Raw genomic sequence first — 21338 nt, forward strand, 5'->3', positions numbered from 1 at the left:
TTATAAATGAAATAATCTGTCTGTAAACAATTGTTGGAAAAATTACTTGTGTCATGCATAAAGTAGATGTCCTAACCGACTTGCCAAAACGATAGTTTGTTAACAAGAAATGTGTGGAGTGGTTGAAAAACGAATTTTAATGACTCCAACCTAAGTGTATGTAAACTTCTTACTTCAACTGTATATTATGCAGCTGCTCTTTGACCCTCACCAGGACAAACTGATGAATGTCCCAAACGTACTTTCTGCTCTCTGCTCGTCTCCTCCCCTTCATCTGCACTGTATGGAAAATACTTGACGGGAGACAACAATATGGTGGAAGCTCATCATTAGGCTAGTCCAAAATGGCACCCTATTCCGTTGACCCGAGCCCTATGGCACTGTATCATGAAAAGAGAGATAACAATCACAGGTGTCGTTTGAGATCAAGTACACTGACCAGTGTTTGTCTTAATCAGTAAAAGGTGAGCTTCTGTGCCAACGAGAACCGATACGTACACAGCACTGACTTTGCATAATGATTCAGTAATAGGAAAACATGTCAATGATGTGCAGATACAAAAATAAATGCATTTCTGTTTTTCTTCAATCATATTTCATAGCCTACATACAATAAAACACATCAAAATTGTACATTTAATATACAGTACATAGGTTAACCATTTAAATAATACATAAGTCTCTACTAACTAAAAAGTAACCAAATAAACTTCACATTCTGGCAGTGTTTACCATTCTGGCAGTGTTTACATCGTAGACTGTAAAAAACTGTGAATTGGATAGATCATTCATTTGGTGTGTCACATGATCTGTGTTACCGTCAGTGGGAAGCTGTGGAATAATATGATAGAACAGATGGGATTGGGAGGACTGTCTGTCATACAAACGATTGGTCAGGGGTCTCAGTTTATTCCTCATGCCCTGTGCGTGTGTGTAAGAATATAGCATGATCTCAGTAAGACTGTAGGCCTCATTATGTAAACCATCACACAGTTTCTCATAAATGTGCAAAAAAAACATGCTACAGCAAAATGATATCTATTTCTCATTTAGACACTCAAATGGAACAGGAGGAAAAGTAAACCTGACAACATAACCATTCAATGGTTCTCTAGAAATCACCTTGACGAGTAAATGCAAGCTTCACAGCACAGAGGCTAGAAAAGACTGGCAGTGTGACTGACTGAAGGAATTGGGTCAAGTTTGGATGGAGAGAAGGAAGGTGCTGAGAGACGGAGGGGGAGTTGTAGGGATGGTAGCAGCATTGTTCCTGAGTGTGAGGATTCACTTGTATACAATGCCTGTCTGAATAGAAATCAAAGGACAAGTCATGCTTGAGCCAGCCTTGCAAGACAAGGAGGGCAGTGAGGTGAATGTATCTGTGTACATTTACAGGTACATACTTTCCAGGTGTCCTGAATACATACAGTACATACTTTCACGAGTCTTTTTATCTGTACATACTTGTAAGGTATGAGTACAGGGGAAAGAAACCCCCTCCGCCCAAACTGTCATTGGTTCCAGAACTTTCCTTCAGCCGCCAGCGTCTCGTTGAGGCGACACAGCTGGCGCAGGAAGCCGTCGTTAGGTCCGATCTCTCTCTTCTGTCGTACCATGGAAAGGGCGGAGCGAACGTCCATCCTGTGGCGCAGCATCAGGTAGGCGATGACCAGCGTTGGGGAGCGGCTGTAGCCCTCTCTGCAGTGGACGTACACTTTACCTGAGGGACGTGGAGATTGTTTAGAGGTCAGAGAAAACGGGACACAATATAGCATCAACTATTGGGATACAAAATTGCAACAAATAAGGACAAAATATTACATCAAATACTTGGATAAAATATTGCATCAAAATGTATTTCATTAAATATTTCTAAGTTGAGACAATTCTGCATTTGAATTCAACTCAATTTCCAGTTTCTAAATGTACGATGCCAAATATCTATTAAAATATAATTGATTCTTCTGAAGCCGACTCTCCATCCATCCCTGGTGTGACTACGTGTTGAAACTGAATCATCCCATTAGACCACAAAAGCCCATTTTCATCATCTTAGCGCGATGATGTCATGGACTGTGATGTATTGTATTTATTCCACTGATCTCATCCAGAGGCTCACACCAAAACAATGAACTGTTACCTTACCCTTCCCATCTTTGTTTTACCTTAAAGGCAAAAGAAAAAGAGGTGGCTAAACGCTATGTAGCTATACGCTAGTGTTTTGTTCCGTCGGCTCACTAACTCAGGTGTGCATTTTCCCTTGTTTTATCTTACTCTTCCCATCTTCTCGATGAAGTCCGCCCCCTCCTCGAAGTAGACGCTGAGGTCAAAGTGGTCTGTGTCACTGGCGGCCATGCCATAGTATGTGATGCCCGTGCCAGCCTAGAACTCTGCGTTGGTGTTGACGTGCATGAAGGAGTTGCCTTCCGCTGCATTCAGGATGTGGGTGATGCCTAGCTTCTTCAGACGCATCGTGTTCATGGCCACAAACCTAAAAAACAAAGTACTATAGGTGTCATAACTGTTACAAACCTAGAGTGGTATTGTATACAGGCATATACAGGGCCTTCAGAAAGTATTCATACGCCTTGACTTATTTCACATTTTGCCTGAATTCAAAATGGTTTAAATATATCTTTTTCTCACCCATCTACACAGAATACCCCATAATGACAAAATGAAAACATGTTTTTAAATGTTTGCTAATTTATTTGAAATGAAATACAGAAATATCTAATTTACATAAGTATTCACACCGCTGAGTCAATACATGTTAGAATCACCTTAGGCAGCGATTACAGCTGTGCGTCTTTCTGGGTAAGTCTCTAAGAGCTTTGCACACCTGGATTCTACAATATTTGCCTATTATTATTTTCTAAATTCTTCAAGCTCTGTCAAATTGGTTGTTGATCACTGATAGACAACCATTTTCAGGTCTTGACATAGATTTTCAAGTAGATTTAAGACAAAACTCAACTCGGCCACTCAGGAACATTCACTGTCTTCTTGGTAAGCAAGTTCAGTGAAGATTTGGCCTTGTGTTTTATGTTACTGTCCTGCTGAAAGGTGAATTCATCTCCCAGTGTCTGGTGCAAAGCAGACTGAACCAGCTTTTCCTCTAGGATTTTGCCTGTGCTTAGCTCCATTCCATTTATTTTTTATCCTGAAAAACACCTTAACATTTACAAGCATACCCATAACATGATGCAGCCACCACTATGCTTGAAAATATGGAGAGTGGTACTCAGTAATATGTTGTATTAGATTTGCCCCAAACATAACACTTTGTATTCAAGTTAATTGCTTTTCCAAATTTTTTGCAGTATTACTTTAGTGCCTTGTTGCAAACAGGATGCATGTTTTGGAATATTTTTTATTCTGTAAAGGCTTTCTTCTTTTCACTGTCAATTAGTATTGTGGAGTGACTACAATGTTGTTGATGCATCCTCAGATTTCCAACTTGTGTAATGTTTATGTCCAATGGCCGATGAGCGCCGATACATTTTATCTATAATTTCTCTTCATGTTTTCTCTTCATATGACAAGGATTGAAAAGGATTTTCCAGTAGATTGTCGACTTGATTCATGATGATGACTACTAGCTTGCTAGCTAAGATTTTGAAAGTATGATGTTGACATGATCAGTCCAATCAAAGCTACAGTAGATATAACGTGATTTGACGTCATATTATCTGTGACCAATGACCTTGAGCCTTCTTGGATGGGCACTTCTAATGTAACTCTATGGCAGCACCCAAGGAGCTTGAATTTTTGAGCTCTCCCCGTAGATTTTGCGGTGACGTAGTGTCCCCATGAGTGACAGAACACTGAGCCAATCACGGCACAACTAGAGAACATTACCAACCCCTACACTCCGTATTTTCCACTGGCTGCCCCACCACCACAGAAGGCACTGAGCTAGGCTGAAACACCTGCATTTTGGAGCTGCCTTACTCAAGAAAGCAAAAAGAGACCATGTTCGTATGCGGCTTTATTAACTCAAAGATAAAAAATATTTTACATTGTTTACAAACTGATATGTGACATGTGGCATATTGGCAGACTAAATAGCCTTGGTTTCTCAAATGACTGCCTCACCTGGTTCACCAACTACTTCTCAGATAGAGTTCAATGTGTCAAATCGGAGGGCCTGTTGTCTGGACCTATGGCAGTCTCTATGGGGGTGCCACAGGGTTCAATTATTGGGCCGACTCTTTTCTCTGTGTATATCAATGACGTCGCTCTTGCTGCTGGTGACTCTGATCCACCTCTACGCAGACGACACCATTTTGTATACATCTGGCCCTTCATTGGACACTGTGTTAACAAACCTCCAAACGAGCTTCAATTCCATACAACACTCCTTCAGTAGCCTCCAACTGCTCTTAAACACTAGTAAAACTAAATGCATGCTCTTCAACCGAACGCTGCTTGCACCCGCCCACCCGACTAGAATCACTACTCGACGGGTCTGACCTAGAGTATGTGGACAACTACAAATATCTAGGTGTCTGGTTAGACTGTAAACTCTCCTTCCAGACTCACATTAAGAATCTCCAATCCAAAGTTAAATCTAGAATCGGTTTCCTATTTCGCAACAAAGCCTCCTTCACTCATGCTGCCAAACATGCCCTCGTAAAGCTGACTATCCTACCGATCCTTGACTTCGGCGATGTCATTTACAAAATAGCCTCCAACACTCTACTCAGCAAATTGGATGTTGTCTATCACAGTGCCATCCGTTTTGTCTCCAAAGCCCCATATAATACCCACCACTGTGACCTGTACGCTCTTGTTGGCTGGTCCTCACTACATATTCGTCGCCAAACCCACTGGCTCCAGGCCATCTATAAATCACTGCTAGGCAAATCCCCGCCTTATCTTAGCTCATTGGTCACCATAGCAACACCCACCCGTAGTCTGCGCTCCAGCGGGTATATCTCACTGGTCATCCCCAAAGCCAACACCTCTTTGGCCGCAATTCCTTCCAGTTCTCTGCTGCCAATGACTGGAACAAATTGCAAAAATCTCTGAAGCTGGAGACACTTATCTCCCTCACTAACTTTAAGCATCAGTTGTCAGAGCACCTTACCGATCACTGCACCTGTACACAGCCCATCTGAAATTAGCCCGCCCAACTACCTCATCCCTATATTGTTATTTATTTTGCTCATTTGTACCCCAGTATCTCTATTTGCACATCATCTCTTGCACATCTATCATTCCAGTGTTAATACTAATTGTAATTATTTTGCACTATAGCCTATTTTATTGCCTTACCTCCATAACTTGCTAAATTTGCACACTGTATATTATATGTATTTCTGTTGTATTTTTGACTTTGTTTTGTTTTACCCCATATGTAACTCTGTGTTGTTGTTTTTAATCGCACTGCTTTGCTTTATCTTGGCCAGGTCGCAGTTGTAAATGAGAACTTGTTCTCAACTGGTTTACCTGGTTAAATAAAGGTAAAATAAAATAAATAAAAATGTATTAATGCCAAAATAACATGCAAAAAAGGTGGGGTTCTGCATTCTGAGCAAAGATCACTCGTATAAACGTTAGTTCTGAAACCTCCCGAAAAAGACCTGCGTGTGTTTAGGTAAAAGTATTCTCTCCTACTGCCCCATCCTTCCACTTCAATCCTTCTCTTGAAGATACCAGGACAGTCAATAATATATGAAACACCGTTAGGGAGAAGGAGGCTAGGTTAGCAGCGAGATCCTGTACTTTTAGTCCCATCTACAGCTTTGCCTATAGTATGTACATAAAGATCCTATGGGCAGAATGACGATGAAAAGTTCCATGACTTCTTATAATGTAACACATTTAGTCCCCTTAAGGCAACGTTCCATTAATAAGGTGCCTTTAGTTATTTTGGGTGGGGCTGTTTTTGTTGTTCCTTATTCCACAACCAACGTATATCCAATCAAGCTGGTAATTGAACACTTTTTCTCTCCATTTGTCTCATGTTAGACAGGTCAGATGTGTTTTACATCCATCCTTAAACCATATAATAACAACATAAGTGTCTGTGTCTGTGCGTCACAGATTGCTCACCCAAATAGAATCAGTCTATTCAAGGGGTGGGGGTGGGGGGAAGTGTGTATGGTAGATTGAGGTACAGAGCGTGCATGCCCTCAGTTATTTTAATTTTGCCTTATAGTTTAGTTAGGGAATAAGTGTGTCAGCCTATTTTAAACTAGTTTGTCTGTTCCATCATAGACTATTTTATCTGTTATGCTAATATTTAATTAATCTAATCAGTTTTGTTTCAGTATGGCTTTTGTCAATAAATGTCTAATTTAAAAACCAGGATGATAAAAGCAAACAAATAAAATAAAACCATTATTTTCACAACATAGGCTACTGTAGTCCTATTGGCCAGCAGATGTAACTACACTGAGTGTACAACATTTACATTACATTTTAGTCATTTAGCAGACGCTCTTATCCAGAGCGACTTACAGGAGCAATTAGGGTTAAGTGCCTTGCTCAAGGGCACATTTACGTCATTTAGCAGACGCTCTTATCCAGAGCGACTCACCAATTGGTGCGTTCACCCTATAGCCAGTGGGATAACCACTTTACAATTTACAAAACATTAGGAACCTTTCTAATATTGAGTTGCACCACCTTTTGCCCTCAGAACAGCCTCAATTCGTTGGGCAAGGTGACGAAAGTGTTCGACAGAGATGCTGGCCCATGTTGACTCCAATGCTTCCCACTGTTGTGTCAAGTTGGCTGTATGTCATTTGGGTGGTGGACCATTCTTGATACACACGGGAAACTGTTGAGCATGAAAAACCCAGCAGCGTTGCAATTCTTGACACACTCAAACCGGTGCGCCTGGCACCTAAATTTACTACCATAACCTGTTCAAAGGTACTTCAATCTTTTGTCTTGCCCATTCACCCTCTGAATGGCACACATACACAATCCATTTCTCAATTGTCTCAGGGCTTAAAAATCCTTCTTTAACCTGTCTCCTCCCCTTCATCTACACTGATTGAAGTGGATTTAACAAGTGACATCAATAAGGGATCATAGCTTTCACCTGGATTAAACTGGTCAGTCTATTTACTACTACAAACCAATGCTGGCATTAAGATTGCACTCAATTAGCTGTATAAGGCCATAACTAAACAGGAAAACGCTCATCCAGAGGCAGCACTCCTAGTGGCCGGGGACTTTAATGCAGGGAAACTTAAATCCGTTCTACATAATTTCTACCAGCATGTTAAATGTGCAACCAGAGGAAAAAAAACTCTAGACCACCTTTACTCCACACACAGAGACGCATACAAAGCTCTCCCTCGCCCTCCATTTGGCAAATCTGACCATAACTCTATCCTCCTGATTCCTGCTTATAAGCAAAAACTAAAGCAGGAAGCACCAGTGACTCGGTTAATAAAAAAGTGGTCAGATGACGCAGACGCTAAGCTACAGGACTGTTTTGCAAGCACAGACTGGAACATGTTCCGGGATTCTTCAGATAGCATTGAGGAGTACACCACATCAGTCACTGGCTTCATCAATAAGTGCATCGATGATGTCGTCCACACAGTGACCGTACGTACCCCAACCAGAAGCCATGGAATACAGGCAACATCCGCACTGAGCTAAAGGGTAGAGCTGCCGCTTTCAAGGAGCGGGACTCTAACTCAGACGCTTATAAGAAATCCCGCTATGCCCTCCGACGAACCATCAAACAGGCAGAGTCAATACAGGACTAAGATTGAATCGTACTACACCGGCTCTGATGTGGCAGGGCTTGAAAACTATTACAGACTACAAAGGGAAGCACAGCCGTGAGCTTCCCAGTGACACAAACCTACCAGATGAGCTAAACCACTTCTATGCTCACTTCGAGGCAAGCAACACTGAAGCAAGCATGAGAGCACCAGCTGTTCCGGATGACTATGTGATCACGCTCTCCGTAGCCGATGTGAGTAAGACTTTTAAGCAGGTCAACATTCACAAGGCCGCAGGGCCAGACGGATTACCAGGACGTGTACTCCGAGCATGTGCTGACCAACTGGCAAGTGTCTTCACTGACATTTTCAACATGTCCCTGACTGAGTCTGTAATACCAACATGTTTCAAGCAGACCACCATAGTCCCCGTGCCCAACGACACTAAGATAACCTGCCTAAATGACTACCGACCCGTAGCACTGACGTCTGTAGCCATGAAGTGCTTTGAAAGGCTGGTCATGGCTCACATCAACACCATTATCCCATTATCCCAGAAACCCTAGACCCCCTCCAATTTGCACACCGCCCCAACAGATCCACAGATGGTGCAATCTCTATTGCACTCCACACTGCCCTTTCCCACCTGGACAAGAGGAACACCTACGTGAGAATGCTATTCATTGACTACAGCTCAGCATTCAACACCATAGTGCCCTCAAAGCTCATCACTAAGCTAAGGATCCTGGGACTAAACACCTCCTTCTGCAACTGGATCCTGGACTTCCTGACGGGCCGCCCCCAGGTGGTAAGGGTAGGTAACAACACATCTGCCATGCTGATCCTCAACACGGGGGCCCCTCAGGGGTGCGTGCTCAGTCCCCTCCTGTACTCCCTGTTCACCCATGACTGCATGGCCAGGCACGACTCCAACACCATCATTACGTTTGCCGACGACACAACAGTGGTAGGCCTGATCACTGACAACGATGAGACAGCCTATATGGAGGAGATCAGAGACCTGGCCGTGTGGTGCCAGGATAACAACCTCTCCCTCAACGTGACCAAGACAAAGGAGATGATTGTGGACTACAGGAAAAAAAAGTGGACTGAGCACGCCCCCATTCTCATCGACAGGACTGTAGTGGAACAGGTTGAGAGCTTCAAGTTCCTTGGTGTCCACATCACCAACAAACTATCATGGTCCAAACACACCAAGACAGTCGTGAAGAGGGCACGACAAAGCCTATTCCCCCTCAGGAGACTGAAAAGATTTGGCATGGGTCCTCAGATCCTCAAAAAGTTCTACAGCTGCACCATCGAGAGCATCCTGACTGGTTGCATCACCGCCTGGTATGGCAACTGCTCGGCCTCCGACCGCAAGGCACTACAGAGGGTAGTGCGTATGGCCCAGTACATCCCTGGGGCCAAGCTTCCTGCCATCCAGGACCTCTATACCAGGCGGTGTCAGAGGAAGGCCCTCGAAATTGTCAAAGACTCCAGCCACCCTAGTCATAGACTGTTCTCTCTGCTACCGCACGGCAAGCGGTACCGGAGTACCAAGTCTAGGTCCAAAAGGCTTCTCAACAGCTTCTACCCCCAAGCCATAAGACTCCTGAACAGCTAATCATGGCTACCCGGACTATTTGCACCCCCACCTTATCTTTTTACGCTGCTGCTACTCTGTTAATTATTATGCATAGTCACTTTAACTCTACCCACATGTACATATTACCTCAACTACCTCAACTAGCCGGTGCCCCCGCACATTGACTGCACCGGTACCCCCCTGTATATAGCCTCCCTACTGTTATTTTATTTTACTTCTGCTCTTTTTTTCTCAACACTTTTTTTTTTGTTGTTGTTTTATTTTACTTTTTTATTAAGAAATAAATGCATTGTTGGTTAAGGGCTGTAAGTAAGCATTTCACGGTAATGTCTACACCTGTTGTATTCGGCGCATGTGGCAAATACATTTTGATTTGATTTGATTTAAAGAGCAGGTGTTCCTAATGTTTTGTACAATCAGTGTATATGACTTAGGCCAGTGGATGCACTTAGGCTATACTCCATTTTAATATCATAATACTGGTACTTCATATTTAGCTTCAGATAAGTGTTGCCAAGGCTAAAGTTGATCGAATAGCCTTATACCCATCCATAAAGTTTAGAATGAACATTTCATTGACACATTAATTCAAGCAAATGAAACTCACGCATTTTCAACATATATCCTGGTGAACACCTCGTCGACATGGTGTGTTGGCATGCTGTAGTAACCGTCACTGTTGGCACACAGATCATTGAGCTGCTGCACTGACACTTCATAGTCTGACATGTTGACTCACGCTGGCACGGTAGGCTGCTTGGTTGCGCTCTGATTTTGCTTCGTGTTCTTCTTGACTAGAGCAGAGCTGTCAAATGTGGCGAACAGGTGTCGGTTTACAGAGCGGCTAGGAGAGGAGTCAGGTTTTCACCCGGCTGTTGCATTGCTCTCTCTCACCGAGAAAGGCTCCGAGGGTCTGGGTGTTTTGAAAGCCCACTCTCTCTCATCATATACCTACAGTATGTTACCATACAGTAATACAGGAATAACAATGTAACACAGTGCCCGCAAAATTCTGAACCCGGTTTCACAATTTAAAGAGATCTACAACTCTGGTTGGACTGCAAGTATTCATGTTTTATAATGCAATGAAGATTTTCTTGGTATTTAATGAAACAGTACATTGTGTATAGTATAAGGGAAGTTCTATAAGTGACTTGAGAAAATCATATTCTAAAGTGCAAATGTTATCATGATGGTCATTGGTCAACTATCAACATAGCCCTCTGTATCTACTAAGATTGACTTGGAGGGATGCTTTTGTTATCTATATAAATAATTGAAGAGGATTATTCAATGATTATAAGTGCCAATATTAGGTTGAATATTGTTGATTAAATGCATTACAGAACATAAACAATAATAAAACCTCTTGAATTGTATATTACACTGGTAAAATGTGGTTCAGATGACAGGTGTTGAATATAATATATAGTCTATGAATAGTCCAAAGGTAATCTAGATGACAGAGAGCATTAGTCATGTCACAAAATCAAACTTAACAAACCAATCCCCTGAATTGTCCTTCAAACGGCTACCCCATTTTGTCTCCGTCTGTATCAGTTTGAAAATAGAACAATCCACAACCAAAATGGCTGCCATTTTCTCCTAACATGTTTCGGGTCGCATTTTGGTAGCCCGGCATCGAAGGACCTTGAGGAAACTGTCAATTTTGTGGGAGTCCCTGCGGAAGCAGGACATGAGGAAGTGGAAGTTGATGAGGCGGGAGGTCTTGTCATTGCCGAGGTCTCCACCCTTGAAGGGGATTGAAGAAATGTACTGGGATGACGGGCCCATCTATGGAGATAGAGAAAGAGAGACATTTGTTTGTAAAGCAGAAGATGGTGCAAAAAGGTTGTCACCTTGCACACAATGTTCAATTGTTGAACTAAAACCACTAGTATATGTAGAGTTTGGTATGCTTCACATAAACACACACAGATACACAGCGTCAGTCACCCACCTTGTTAACCAGTATGTCCAGTCCGTCTCCCAGGCTCTTGGAGTAGTCCTGCAGTTCCCTGATCTTACTGCTGATGTCGCCGTTGGAGGGGTGCGGCAGAGTGGGCGCCTCGGAGGAGAGCAGCAGCAGGGGATCGTTCCAGGCCAGGAGGAGGGAGCGAGCCAGGGAGATCAGCTCATTCTCCTGAGGAACACAATGGGTAAAGTCATGAAGGAAAGATAGATATATCCTGCACATTGTAGAATGCTCCTGAAGTTTTGAGTGCAACTTTCCAACAAAAATGTTTTTAATCAGGCTTGACGAAGTGGGGGTAGGGACTGGGATTGGGGGTTTAGTCAAGGAAGGCCTTGTGCAGCTTGTTGAATGCACTGCTTTTTTAGAACGGGATGAGTGCTAACATAGATATACCATAGGGAGGAGACAAACCCAGAGAGAGAGGAGAGGAAGGGTACATCTGAGTTATGGGGCTTCCTCTCCTAGTCTCCCTTCATCTCCACAACTTCACTAATCTAAGACTGCTGGATGCACATTGCTCACACCTCTCCAATCCTCTCAGATCTGTGCCTAGGGGCTAGAGGTTGTTGCAGGACAGGGCTGTAGATTTGATTAATGAAATACTCAAGCAGGTGGATTGGGAAAAGAGAGAAGGGGGAGAGATTATAACTAGTAGAGAGATTAAAGAGATGAGTGAGGAGACCACAGAGCTTTACCGACCGATACTCTGAGTGCTTGCTCCTTGTCCTTGGGTGTCTGTAGTGAGGAGGTGTGACACATAGAGGGGCGTGGCATCATCACTCGTCCCATGGGTGGAAAGTGAGAGTCCTGAGAGAGAGAGAGAGAGAGAGAGAGAGAGAGAGAGAGAATGGCACAAAAGTGGTTATAATAAGGTTAACTCAAGTTGAACATACTCTGACACATAATACTCTGAACATACTCATTTAATGATACATACAGTACATCTTGAACACAAACAGACCAGGTACACACACATACGCACACAGACCCACGTACACATGCATTGTTGTCCTATGGTTATTTTCAATAAAACCTTCCCACAACTTTCTGGGAATGGTGCAGGATAGTTGTTTGGCTTTGGAACATTCTCAGCACATTTAAGGAACTTGACAACAAAAACGTTATTTTCATTTCATTACTTTAACAGAACGTTTCCTAAAAGTTCAAACATTGTTACATTTATTAAAATGTTTGTAATGTTCTATCGTTCTTCAACTGGTTTGGCACTGAGAATATTCTCAAATAGTTCAGAGAACATTAAGAAATAACGTTCTTCTGTGGGAATTTCAGTTCTTCAGCATAACGTTTCCTACAGGTTTCCTCATGGTTCTATTTAAAATCATGTTCAGGTGTGTTGGCCGCGCCCACTAATTGGCCACACCTGATCTTAATGAGTGCTTGTTTCCTTTAGAAATGGGGTCTGCGTGAACAGACTAAAATGTATTTGCATGATGAATGCCTAAGCAAATGAATTTCCATGTGTCCTATCTGTGCTTGGAGTTCAAAAAAGTTTACCCAAAATAATCTAGCAGTGTTATTAAAAGTGTTATTGAAATATTCAGTGAAAGTTTTAAGGAAGTTATTAAAAAACCTCCCAATAACCTATAATTTCCGTTCTCAGAGCGTTAATAAAACCTCCCAGGAAAACTTTCAAGGAACCAGAGTAAAACGTTCTCAGAACCTAAAGATAAATGTTCCCAGAACAGGCAAAATTGTCACTTTTGTTCTCAGAACATTTAAAAAGCGTTCAGTTTTACTGGTCAGGAAACGTATGGCTTCGTTCCCACAACCAATGTGAAAACAAAAACATACGTTCCCACAACTTCCAAGGAACCAAATGCTGGGATGGTGGTTACTGACCAGGTCCTTGGTGAGGGAAGTGCTGAGTGAGTGAAGCTTGTCTGATCGCTGGGAAGCTCTCTCCATTAGGTCACTGAGGCCAATGGCATGGCAGGACACAACTAGACACATAACTAGAGGAGGGAGAGAGGGAGAGAGGGAGAGAGGGAGAGAGGGAGAGAGGGAGAGAGGGAGAGAGCGAGAGAGCGAGAGAGTGAGTGAGATTTGGCTTCAGTCAACTTGCCTCCATCAAAAACTCTCACACACGGACTAAACACACACATTTCATCTCACCTGCTAAATGGAGTTTGGTACCCTGGGATCGGCGAGCCATCTTTCTTTCTTTCTTTCTTTCTTAATTTCTTTCTTTCTTTTCTCTTCTCTCCTTGTCTTCTTGTCCTTCCTCTCCTGCTTTTTGGCTGCCGTTCCTTCTCGTTCCCCTTATATAGTGCCCTTGTCTTTTTCATTTGTGAATGCATAAGTCTGTGCGTATTGTTCAGAACTAGTTCTCTCCTGATCACTAATGAGAAACATTGTTTGGGGGTCTGTCCCTTAGGTATGTGCTCATTAATACCCATGGTATTTTTTAAGGTGAGATAGTGAGGTGGACAAAAGCTGTCGGAAAAGGAGAGGGGGGCTTGGGGGGTGGTTGAAGGGCAATTAGATTCCATTAATAAGATTTATGAATGAAATCATTGATTCGTCCTACAAGGTGGGATCTACTGTATTTGCGTCACTTGAAGATACAGTATACGATGGAAGTTTAGTTACTAATCGTTTCTGTCAAAAATTCTATACAGCCTCTTTAACTGTCATGTGTTGAGCGAACACCATTTCTTGTCTTTTTCCTGTTGTTAGCTGTTTATTTGATAGTGTTGTTAGTGTGCTGTTGGCTCTTTGATAGTGTTGTTAGTGCACTGTTGGCTCTTTGATAGTGTTAGTGTGCTGTTGGCTCTTTCTTCCCTTTAGTTTGGCCACTGTGACCAATGTTCACGGCACCCTGTAAGTATATTCAGCAGCTAAAAGCATTTGCTAAATGACCATCTTTCTTATCATATCGTTATTGCACTGTACCATTCTCTCTCACTTAAAACACTTTCAATGAGCCTTGGGTAGGCCACACTGCCACCCAGTTGGTATTCCACACAAGGCATCTTTCCACATGGCCTGGACTGGGGTGATCTAGTGGTTAATACCACTGCTATCAGCACGTGTATGCTCGTGACTGCATTTGGTAGGTTTGAATCCAGGAATCACTACTACCAGCTCCTCTATTCCCTTCTATATACTGTCTTCTCTCTAGAATTAAGTATCTGAAAAAATATTAATATTTTAAATATGAAGTAATACATATTTTCTTAGGAAAAACAGAGGGGAAAGTAACCTTTCCATTGTCCTCTCCTCTGTCCAAAGGCAGGCTACTATGTATGCAGATGTAACACCATCCATCTCTGCCACTGATGACCTGAGATACAAATCATCAGTTCTTAAAAACAACACCACGGTCTGTCCAGGGCCACAGAGGTTTCAGCAGAGCAGCGTGACTGGGTGATGTCCTTTACACTGGCAGTACTTTGTACTCTCATTTTACTATCCCAATCGTTTCTTCTTTGTAATCCCTTCCAGAGGATGTTGATGTACAAGTCAAAACATTGAGTATGTTCTAAGAATGTGAGAGAATGTTAGATGTCATGGGTGGGATCTGAACCCCAGTCTCCCACTCGGGAACGAACATCTTAACCATTAGTGCAGTGGTATTCAAAACTTTTCAGCAGGACCCAATTTTTTCCACCAGAATTTCTTGCGACCCCATTTCTCGCGACCTTATTTCTATTACAGCAGACTGTCATTCATATTCCATTCACCCAGCTCAATGTAACATCGATAGGTATAGACTACTACATGATACTAGAATTTTCCCTATACCCATCATGAGGTTGCTACAATGTAGGTTTACAACGTAGGTGCACACAGGTCATGAGTAATCAAGGTGACCGACAGTGACACATTCAATACCACCTTGCACACTCTTGCCTGCATCTAGATGATCTAGGGTGTAATCATTAGTCCAACAGTTACAAACAAGAGTTTCTATTGGACAAATTCAGTTATGTTTATCCCCGTTTCGTCCGTTTAAGAAACGTTTTTCAACAGAATCGGCAGAGTGAATACACCCCTGATCACACGCAAACCCAGTTCACTTTCATAGCAGCCATACACAAACAGCATGATCACTGCTAGTTGTATTCCTTCTCGCATCTACACACTCTCCTCCTCTCACATTTTCCCTTCATTTGTGGACTTCAGTGCACAACACATCAGCTGTCTCTCTCTCTCTTGCTTATCCTTCATTTTTGAAGAAATGAATTTGTTCAAAACTGTTCAACTATTGTCATTCTCTCTCTTTGAGTCAACTATTCACCACATTGTATGCACTGCAGTGATAGCTATCTGTAGCTTATGCTTTCTGTGCTAGATTAATTCTCTGGACCTTTGATTGGGTGGACAACATGTCAGTTCATGCTGCAAGAGCTTGGATAGGTTGGAGGACGTCCTCCGGAAGTTGTCTTAATTACTGTGTAAGTCTATGGAAGGGGGTGAGAACCATGAGCCTCCTAGGTTTTGTATTGAAGTCAATGTACACAGAGGAGGACGTACCCAGCTTCTTCATGTTTGTTGAGTAAGACCCACCAATCACTACTGACTTACACAAACTTTCCCACGGTGATGTAACACAAACTCCTCTCAACAATCCTCAGATTGTGCAGGCCTATGGTCTGGTGGTCTAGGCACATACAGTTGAAGTTGGAAGTTTACATACACTTACAGTGAGGGAAAAAAGTATTTGATCCCCTGCTGATTTTGTAAGTTTGTCCACTGACAAAGACATGATCAGTCTATAATTTTAATGGTAGGTTTATTTGAACAGTGAGAGACAGAATAACAACAAAAAAATCCAGAAAAACCCATGTCAAAAATGTTATAAATTGATTTGCATTTTAATGAGGGAAATAAGTATTTGACCCCTCTGCAAAATATGACTTAGTACTTGGTGGCAAAACCCTTGTTGGCGATCACAGAGGTCAGACGTTTCTTGTAGTTGGCCACCAGGTTTGCACACATCTCAGGAGGGATTTTGTTCCACTCCACTTTGCAGATCTTCTCCAAGTCATTAAGGTTTCGAGGCTGACGTTTGGCAACTCGAACCTTCAGCTCCCTCCACAGATTTTCTATGGGATTAAAGTCTGGAGACTGGCTAGGCCACTCCAGGACCTTAATGTGCTTCTTCTTGAGCCACTCCTTTGTTGCCTTGGCCGTGTGTTTTGGGTCATTGTCATGCTGGAATACCCATCCACGACCCATTTTCAATGCCCTGGCTGAGGGAAGGAGGTCCTCATCCAAGATTTGACGGTACATGGCCCCGTCCATCGTCCCTTTGATGAGGTGAAGTTGTCCTGTCCCCTTAGCAGAAACCCCCCCCCCAATGCATAATGTTTCCACCTCCATGTTTGACGGTGGGGATGGTGTTCTTGGGGTCATAGGCAGCATTCCTCCTCCTCCAAACACGGCGAGTTGAGGTGATGCCAAAGAGCTCGATTTTGGTCTCATCTGACCACAACACTTTCACCCAGTTCTCCTCTGAATCATTCAGATGTTCATTGGCAAACTTCAGACGGGCCTGTATATGTGCTTTTTTGAGCAGGGGGACCTTGCGGGCACTGCAGGATTTCAGTCCTTCACGGTGTAGTGTGTTACCAATTGTTTTCTTGGTGACTATGGTCCCAGCTGCCTTGAGATCATTGACAAGATCCTCCCGTGTAGTTCTGGGCTGATTCCTTACCATTCTCATGAGCATTGCAACTCCACGAGGTGAGATCTTGCATGGAGCCCCAGGCCGAGGGAGATTGACAGTTCTTTTGTGTTTCTTCCATTTGCGAATAATCGGCACCAACTGTTGTCACCTTCTCAACAAGCTGCTTGGCGATGGTCTTGTAGCCCATTCCAGCCTTGTGTAGGTCTACAATCTTGTCCCTGACATCCTTGGAGAGCTCTTTGGTCTTGGCCATGGTGGAGAGTTTGGAATCTGATTAATTGATTCCTTCTGTGGACAGGTGTCTTTTATACAGGTAACAAGCTGAGATTAGGAGCACGCCCTTTAAGAGTGTGCTCCTAATCTCAGCTCGTTACCTGTATAAAAGACACCTGGGAGCCAGAAATCTTTCTGATTGAGGGGGGGTCAAATACTTATTTCCCTCATTAAAATGCAAATCAATTTATAACATTTTTTACATGCATTTTTCTGGATTTTTTAAATTTATTCTGTCTCTCACTGTTCAAATAAACCTACCATTAAAATGATCGACTGATCATTTCTTTGTCAGTGGGCAAACGTACAAAATCAGCAGGGGATCAAATACTTTTTTCCCTCACTGTAGGTTGGAGTCATTAAAACTTGTTTTTCAACCACTCCACACATTTCTTGTTAACAAACTATAGTTTTGGCAAGTCGGTTAGGACATCTACTTTGTGCATGACACAAGTAATTTTTCCAACAATTGTTTACAGACAGATTATTTCACTTATGATTCACTGTATCACAATTCCAGTGGGTCAGAAGTTTACATACACTAAGTTGACTGTGCCTTTAAACAGCTTGGAAAATTCCCAAAAATGATGTCATGGCTTTAGAAGCTTCTGATAGGCTAATTGACATAATTTGAGTCAATTGGAGGTATACCTGTGGATGTATTTCAAGGCCGACCTTCAAATTCAGTGCCTCTTTGCTTGACATCATGGGAAAATCAGAAGAAATCAGCCAAGACTTCAGAAAAAAATGGTAGACCTCCACAAGTCCTGTTCATCCTTGGGAGCAATTTCCAAATGCCTGAAGGTACCATGTTCATCTTTACAAACAATAGTACGCAAGTATAAACACCATGGGACCACGCAGCCGTCATACCGCTCAGGAAGGAGACGCGTTCTGTCTCCTAGAGATTAACATACTTTGGTGTGAAAAGTGCAAATCAATCCCAGAACAACAGCAAAGGACCTTGTGAAGATGCTGGAGGAAACAGGTACAAAAGTATCTATATTCACAGTAAAACAAGTCCCATATCGACATAACCTGAAAGGCCGCTCAGCAAGGAAGAAGCCACTGCTCCAAAACCGCCATAAAAAAGCCAGACTACGGTTTGCAACTGCACATGGGTACAAAGATTGTACTTTTTGGATAAATGTCCTCTGGTCTGATGAAACAAAAATAGAACTGTTTGGCCATAATGACCATCGTTATGTTTGGAGGAAAAGGGGGTGGCTTGCAAGCCGAAGTACACCATCCCAACCGTGAAGCAGGTGGGTAGCAGCATCATGCTGTGGGGGTGCTTTGCTGCAGGGGGGACTGGTGCACTTTACAAAATAGATGGCATCATGAGGAAGGAAAATTATGTGGATATATTGAAGCAACATCTCAAGACATCAGTCAGGAAGTTAAAGCTTGGTCGCAAATGTGTTTTCCAAATGGACAATGACCCCAAATATACTTCCAAAGTTGTGGCAAAATGGCTTAAGGACAACCCTTCCCACTTTGTCTCCTAATCTGTCAAAATTCTAAATCTAATTAGTCTGATTAAAAGCAAAAATGCCCTTAAAAGTTTATATATTTAAACATTCCTCTGTTTGTTCACTACTGAGAGGGACTTAAAAATAGAGAGCCGATCAATGAAATGACATTCAATGCAAATTGTTTTGATTAGGAGGACTGATTTGGGACCTTATCTTTGGCAAACATTTAAAGGGGCGATCTACAGTTCAAACAATAACAAAGCCGCCACCCTGTCACTGGATTTAGTAAACAGTTGAGGAATGGGGCTGGAGAATTGTAACCACTCTCAAATTCAGACAGAGCTATGGATGCAAGGAATGGCCATCAACCATGTTTTGAAGCTAAACAGTATTTGTTTACAATTACATTGCTTACAAACAATAGAGTAAAACAAGCTTATATTTTGGGTTCTGATGGGGTATGACAGTTGAACTAAGCTCATGAGGCATTTATACTGCAGATTTTAAACCTTGGTTACACCTTGCACTAACGTGGGTTTCGTGATCGGATCAATATGATCCAATCACTATCTGATCAAGCTTTGTTGCGTCAACACAAGGTATTAAAATATTAGTTCAGTATGTCTGTATTGTGACCAGATCTCCTGGTGCCTCCTTGTATGCAAATTATTTGACAGATATTCTTTCAAAAGAATAGGAATGTATTTATTTTTAGACAATTATTGATGCCATAAGTCAATGGTTGTACCTGTCAATGATTTTAGAGGCCGATATAATAATGATTTAAATGGTTTGACCATCCAGACCAGTTTACACTTGATATCCAGATCCAATGCGTGTCTGACTACCTCCGGAGGTGGTCAGGAAGATCACAATCAGATCACAATGCATCTTCTAATTGTCTACACCTGTTTAGAAAGGATGCATGTTAGCACCAGGGATAAATGGGGCTTTAGTGATTTAACCTGAGATGACATCAAGTAAAAGTCCTGTTGATTTTTTACATACTAATTCAATGTTAGCTCCTACTGGAGCACAGGGGCCTTAACAGTAGTTGTCCATCACCCGTTTGGGGCCATTTTCTTTTACACCATTCCAGGTGGTTCTTGCCTTGCCTTCTTCAACTCTTCTTCATTAGTATTTTTTCATGTTTTCCCCCAGCCAACACTTTTTGGTTCAACTCACTCGCCTGATGAGTCCCTTTCCCTGAGTCCTGAAGACTTGTGTTCGCTCCCTAAGTGAATGCCTAGGCTTTAGCTCAACGGGCTAGCAAAGTCTTGTTGCACACAGATGACCTGGGTTCAAACCTAGTTGCTCACACAGGTATCCTAGATGACCCCATATGTGTTTAAAATGTAAGCCCAGACCATTATCTTTACAGGGCGAACCTCATAATTCCAATTGTGCAACTGTGTACCATCACTGACCTTACACACATTCTATCAGCATCAATGATGCCAATGTGTCAGTCAATGAGTAACATTACTGCTGTAAAGCACACCCCAGCTAGCACATAACATTCTGAGAACCATATGTTTCTTAGAGCTTGGTGAGAGTGTGGTTTTCCTATGGTTATTTTACATACAACCTTCCCATAACGTTTCCTACAGGTTTCCTCATGGTTCTATTTAAAATCATGTTCTCAGAACATTCAGAGAACGTTAAGAAACAACGCTCTTCTGTGGGAATTCCAGTCCTTCAGCATAACGTTTCCCCATGGTTCTATTTAAAGTTATGTTATCAGAACATTAAGAAAACTTTCCATAAATCCAAAAGAAAACATTAGTAACGTTCAAAGAACGTTTAAAAAATGTTATTTCAAAACATATACATTCTGTTCTCAGCATCAACAAAACTCTCTCTATCCTCTATCTTGTTCAGTGTGTTCAGGTGTGTTGGCTGCACCTGATCTTAATCAGTGCTTGTTTCATTTGAAATAGGGTCTGCTTGAATAGACTAAAATGAACAGCTTTGTATGAGATAAAAAAACATTGCATGTTTCTCTGGTGGAGTAGTGGATTAATTTAATGGATAGAGAGCCAAAGAGCGTAGGTTCAAATCTCACTGACGCCATGCCACAATTAAAAAGAAAATTTGTTTGCATGATTAATGCCTAAGCAAATGAATTTCCATGTGTCTTATCTGTGCTTGGAGTTCAAAACAGTTAAACTATGCTAGAAGTGTTATTAAAAGTCTTATTGAAACATGTTCTCAGAAGGTTGGTCCTCTGTAGCTCAGCTGGTAGAGCACAGCGCTTGTAACGCCAAGGTAGTGGGTTCGATCCCCGGGACCACCCATACACAAAAATGTATGCACGCATGACTGTAAGTCGCTTTGGATAAAAGCGTCTGCTAAATGGCATATTATTATTATTATTATAAGGTTATTTACAGTGCCTTCAGAAAGTATTCATACCCCTTGACTTATTCCACATTTTGTTGTGTTACAGCCTGAATTCAAAATTGATTAAAAAACACAATACCCCATAATGACAAAGTTAAAAAATGTTTCTAGACATCTTTGCTAATTTATTGAAAATGAAATACAGAAATATCTCATTTACATAAGTATTCACACCCCTGAGTCAATACATGTTAGAATCACCTTTGGCAGTGATTACAGCTGTGAGTCTTTCTGGGTAAGTCTCTAAGAGCTTTGC

At 42.1% G+C, this 21338-nt stretch overlaps 1 protein-coding gene across 1 annotated transcript; it reads right to left on the reverse strand.

The window, feature by feature from the left end:
* Window positions 1-1607: 1607 nt before the first annotated feature.
* On the reverse strand, window positions 1608-13511 carry LOC121550384 (prolactin-like). The gene is made up of 7 exons (XM_041862612.2): window positions 13412-13511; window positions 13139-13251; window positions 11978-12085; window positions 11264-11446; window positions 9911-11097; window positions 2275-2491; window positions 1608-1720 (listed from the first exon to the last, which is right to left on the reverse strand). Exons 1-5 carry the CDS (start codon window positions 13449-13451, stop codon window positions 10909-10911), a joined length of 633 nt encoding a protein of 210 aa, XP_041718546.1. The 5' UTR covers window positions 13452-13511; the 3' UTR covers window positions 1608-1720; window positions 2275-2491; window positions 9911-10908.
* Between the last annotated feature and the right edge of the window lie 7827 nt (window positions 13512-21338).

The sequence above is a fragment of the Coregonus clupeaformis genome, chromosome 35, assembly GCF_020615455.1.
Source record: "Coregonus clupeaformis isolate EN_2021a chromosome 35, ASM2061545v1, whole genome shotgun sequence".
Taxonomy (NCBI): domain Eukaryota; kingdom Metazoa; phylum Chordata; class Actinopteri; order Salmoniformes; family Salmonidae; genus Coregonus; species Coregonus clupeaformis.

Coding starts and splice junctions, on each gene's coding strand:
- LOC121550384 (XM_041862612.2), bottom strand. CDS start 13,451: ATGGCTCGCCGATCCCAGGGTACCAAACTCCATTTAGCAG. Junction 12,086..13,138: donor CTTCCCTCACCAAGGACCTG/GTCAGTAACCAC, acceptor TCTCTCTCTCAG/GACTCTCACTTTCCACCCAT. Junction 11,447..11,977: donor AGCAAGCACTCAGAGTATCG/GTCGGTAAAGCT, acceptor TGTGTTCCTCAG/GAGAATGAGCTGATCTCCCT.